Source organism: Sinocyclocheilus rhinocerous, unplaced genomic scaffold (assembly GCF_001515625.1).
Source record: "Sinocyclocheilus rhinocerous isolate Xijiao unplaced genomic scaffold, SAMN03320098_v1.1 scaffold4377, whole genome shotgun sequence".
NCBI lineage: Eukaryota > Metazoa > Chordata > Actinopteri > Cypriniformes > Cyprinidae > Sinocyclocheilus > Sinocyclocheilus rhinocerous.
In genome coordinates, this window is record NW_015656210.1 from 121,295 (window position 1) to 125,012 (window position 3,718).

Below are 3,718 nucleotides of genomic sequence, written 5' to 3' on the forward strand. Positions count from 1 at the left end.
AAAAGAAGGCTTTAAAAAGATCGGTATCGGTGATCGGTATCGGCAGATACTGCTTTCTGTGATCGGCGATCGGTGATCGGCCTCAAAAACCCTGATCGGAGCACCCCTAGTATTTAGTCTAGGCTTGTCTGTAAATTAAAATATTTAGTAATGCGACAAAACACAAAAACAGCTTTTTAAACAAGTTTTAAATGCTTATAATAGTTCTACAATAGTTTGTCAATAACAATAGATGATATTTTGCTGGGTGTGGGATTTGTGCTGCTGCCTTGTTTAGGCTGACACCCAAAATGTTTTTCATATTCTTCCTATTTTTTGGGCAGCCCTTCACAGCCGCTCCTTGCGTATAAAAGAAAGCATTATACAAAGCAAGGTAATGTGATAATGACAAATTGATATTAAATGCAACCCAATTGTGTAATTAAAGCATAATTAGAGTTGAATGAATTAAAATAGAACTAAATTAAACATAAACAAATTTGCTTGGAGCCTTGATAAACAGAAGGCATGCTGCCACCGCTGACCTTTTCATATTCGCCGCACCTAAATAAATGTTCACATCTTCTGTGTAATTACAATGTCATCAGCAAGATTAGAGGTGACATATTGAATCGGTTGATTTGCTGGTTCTGATTAGTGGTCGATCAATTGGAGTATTCACAGTAACGCAAGTGTTTTTATTTTTTTATATTAGTTCATATAAGAAAGCATATAAGACTCCTGATTGGGAAAAACTGGATTTCAGCATTAAGTGTGTGCATCATATAGACCTGGGTGATAAAACTGGATTGGTATTTATTTATCAACGGTACACCTTCATTGATAATGATAGAAAAAATGTTCGATATAGCGCACTATGCTATGAGTGACAAGCAGACATGATGACGATGTAAGCGTCATTGTTGCATTTTAATGTTTTAAGTCAAGTCTATCCAGTTAAACCCACGAGATGCGCCACTGTTGTGCTTTTCATTCAAAATATTAGAGAAATATAGAGAAGCTCAATGTGGAGAAGATCTTGGTTTAAAACCGAAACCAAGCCATTCACACAGAATGCATGTTCTGCACATTTTTTTTTAGACGGACAACTATGACTGCATGGCTTTCTATACATCTCTTGTGTGAGATGCAAAGTTAAGAGTTTAAACTTTTAGAAAACACGTCATAAATTTGTGGAGGTTTATTCCATTTCATTGCGTCTTAAATGTTTTTAAATGCAATCTGTGTGATCAGCGCTACGGCTATTTGTTATTAAGCTATGCATAAACAATTATGAACAAAACAGCATTATGTATTTATGCAATTTACGAAATTATATTTGATTTATATATGTTTATTTAGACGTCATTCACTTTTTTTATAGACTTATTTCATTGCATTGAATAAACAATGGAGACAAATTAAGACTTCTTTAATCTGCATAAAAACATTAAATACAATTTAAACAAATATCTCCTTTCTTGTGTTTGACTATTAAAACAAAAAATTGTTTGCTTGCCTGTAAAAATACAGTGGTTAAATAAAAAAAGGTTATTAAAATATATGTTTTTAAAAAGGTTATTAAAAAAATGGCAATAATTGTTGATACCAGAACGATATGAAACCCATCATTGATGCCTGTGATTTTTCTCTGCGTGCTGACGCCATCGCTTTTCATTTGTGGTGCTCTCTCAGAAGGTAGCAGCTTATGTAGTAGGCGGGTGTTTTCTCCACTACTTATTTCTGAGCTTCTTCCTGTTTTAATGCATCTTACAGACCTTTTCTTCTCTGTGCTTTGTTCTTCACGTTACCTTTCTTATTCTTCTCCTCCCTTTTTCTTTCCTTCCTCACTCTATCATGTCCCTTCTCTGGCATGCAGCTATGAGTCGTCAGACGAGGTTTTGCCCCACACGCCGCGGCTCACTCATTTCCCCACTGTGTCTGGCTCTCCGGCTAGTCTGGCTAACTCCATGCAGAGTTTTGGCCTGTTGACCCCCCGCAGCCGCCGGCACACACCCTCTGACATGTAACGACTGAATTCTGCTTTTCCATTACTGTCTGCTCCCACCTGTGCAGGTATCGCCCTTGATAATTGCACTCCACTTTCCTGTCAGCATCCTCACACAATTCAGGGTCATTTAAAGGACCTCCATGAGCTTCATTTTGTTATCCCCCAAGTTGACCTCTCTTACTGTGTCATGCATGTTGCTTCGCTGATGATGACTGCCTCCAGTGGTTTCTCACCTGTATTCAATGACAGCAATGCAAGACCGCAGCGGTGTTCCATCTGTTGACTGATCATAAGCTTTTTGATTTCAACTAATATAGTTTAATAGTCGAACTGCATTGTTTATAGGGTTGCATCTGGGGATTATTGGACATTTAACATCCCAGGAGCCTTTTATAACCCATGTTTGCAGAATCTGAAATCATGTGACCTGTAGTTCTGTTCTTCAGTGAGCACTGAACTTTGTCAGCTTCTTGATGTCTGTTTGATTCTCGCCCTGCCTCATGGCTTTCCTCGTCATCCGTGTACATCTGTCACTCGAATCCACTTCAGCAGACATTCATTTATCTAAAAGGCGCAAGTCACATGAAATATAGGGACAGAGCAGCCCAGCAGCTTTCTCTATTTATGCATATGTATTAATGCTGATTGCCTCCCAATCACACTTGACTTGTTTCTTGTGTCTCCTGCAGATACGAAGAGTCTTTACCAGAGGAGGCGTCATCGAAAGAGGGAGTAACAGAATCTGATAAAGACAAATAAAAATGCGGGTTGAGCCCTTAGTCATGTCCTACATTTGTTTGTCCTAGTGATGTGGTCATGTTCAGAGTCTGCTCATGGCAGTCACATGTTCTGTACTTTTGAACTTTATTTTAATGATGTACAACAGCTTCCTCGGTGCCTGTGTATTCTCCTTGTTCCTTTCGTTCAATTCATTGCCTTCAACTTTTGAAAATTTGATTTTGGTTATTTGCTTAAAAAAAAAAAAACATTTTTTTTATCATTATACAGTATTTGAACAGGGTAGAAGTTAGGCTTTCTGAATGTAATGTGTCAGATTGCTATACAGATTCTGATTTCACAAGTCCGGTACCTACAGTATTCCTGTGTAGCTGGTTTCTGTTATTGGTTTTACTCTAGGATCTCATAAGAGATTCAGTTTGTGAAACAAGTAATTGTCCATCTTTTATTACATGAAGGGACAAAATCATTCTGGATGAAATATTTGTACTTTATGCAAGTCTAAACAAAAGTGGGACCAAATATCTCCCTATAACGTGATAGTACACTCTTAAAAATAAAGGTGATTCACGATGCCATAGAAGAACCTTTTTGTCTAAATGGTTCCATAAAGAACCTTTAACATCTGAAGAACCTTTCTGTTTCACAAAAGGTTCTCTGTGGTGAAAGAAGGTTCTTCAGATTATAAAAAGGTAAGAAAGAGATTGTTCTTTAAAGAACCTTTGACTGAATGGTTCTTTGTGGAACCAAAAATGTTTCTTCTATGGCATCGCTTGAAGAACCTTTTGAAGCACCTTTATTTTTAAGAGTGTAGTGTTTACATGTGATGTTTTTCTGTATGTAGTTGAAGGGTTCTGAGTTTAGTTTTTTATGCCATATCGTGTCCTGATCATATTTGTTTGTACACCTCATGCTTGGCTTGGTAAGCATCATTTTACAGTCTCCTCTTGTGTAATCTCTTTTCTCAATGTAAAAGTGTAAAAGTTTAAG

At 37.2% G+C, this 3,718-nt stretch overlaps 1 protein-coding gene across 2 annotated transcripts in view; it reads left to right on the top strand.

Moving 5' to 3' along the window:
* Positions 1–3,268, top strand: part of LOC107719905 (histocompatibility (minor) 13) — a 33,332-nt gene extending 30,064 nt beyond the window's left edge. The window contains exons 11-12 of one of the 2 annotated variants that reach the window (XM_016527447.1): positions 1,859–2,005; positions 2,680–3,268. In XM_016527447.1, coding sequence (XP_016382933.1) covers positions 1,859–2,005; positions 2,680–2,749 — 217 coding nt within the window. In that variant the 3' untranslated portion in view covers positions 2,750–3,268. The remainder of the gene's footprint in view (positions 1–1,858; positions 2,006–2,679) is intronic. The other variant, XM_016527448.1, reaches the window with a different exon arrangement.
* The last annotated feature ends 450 nt before the right edge of the window (positions 3,269–3,718 follow it).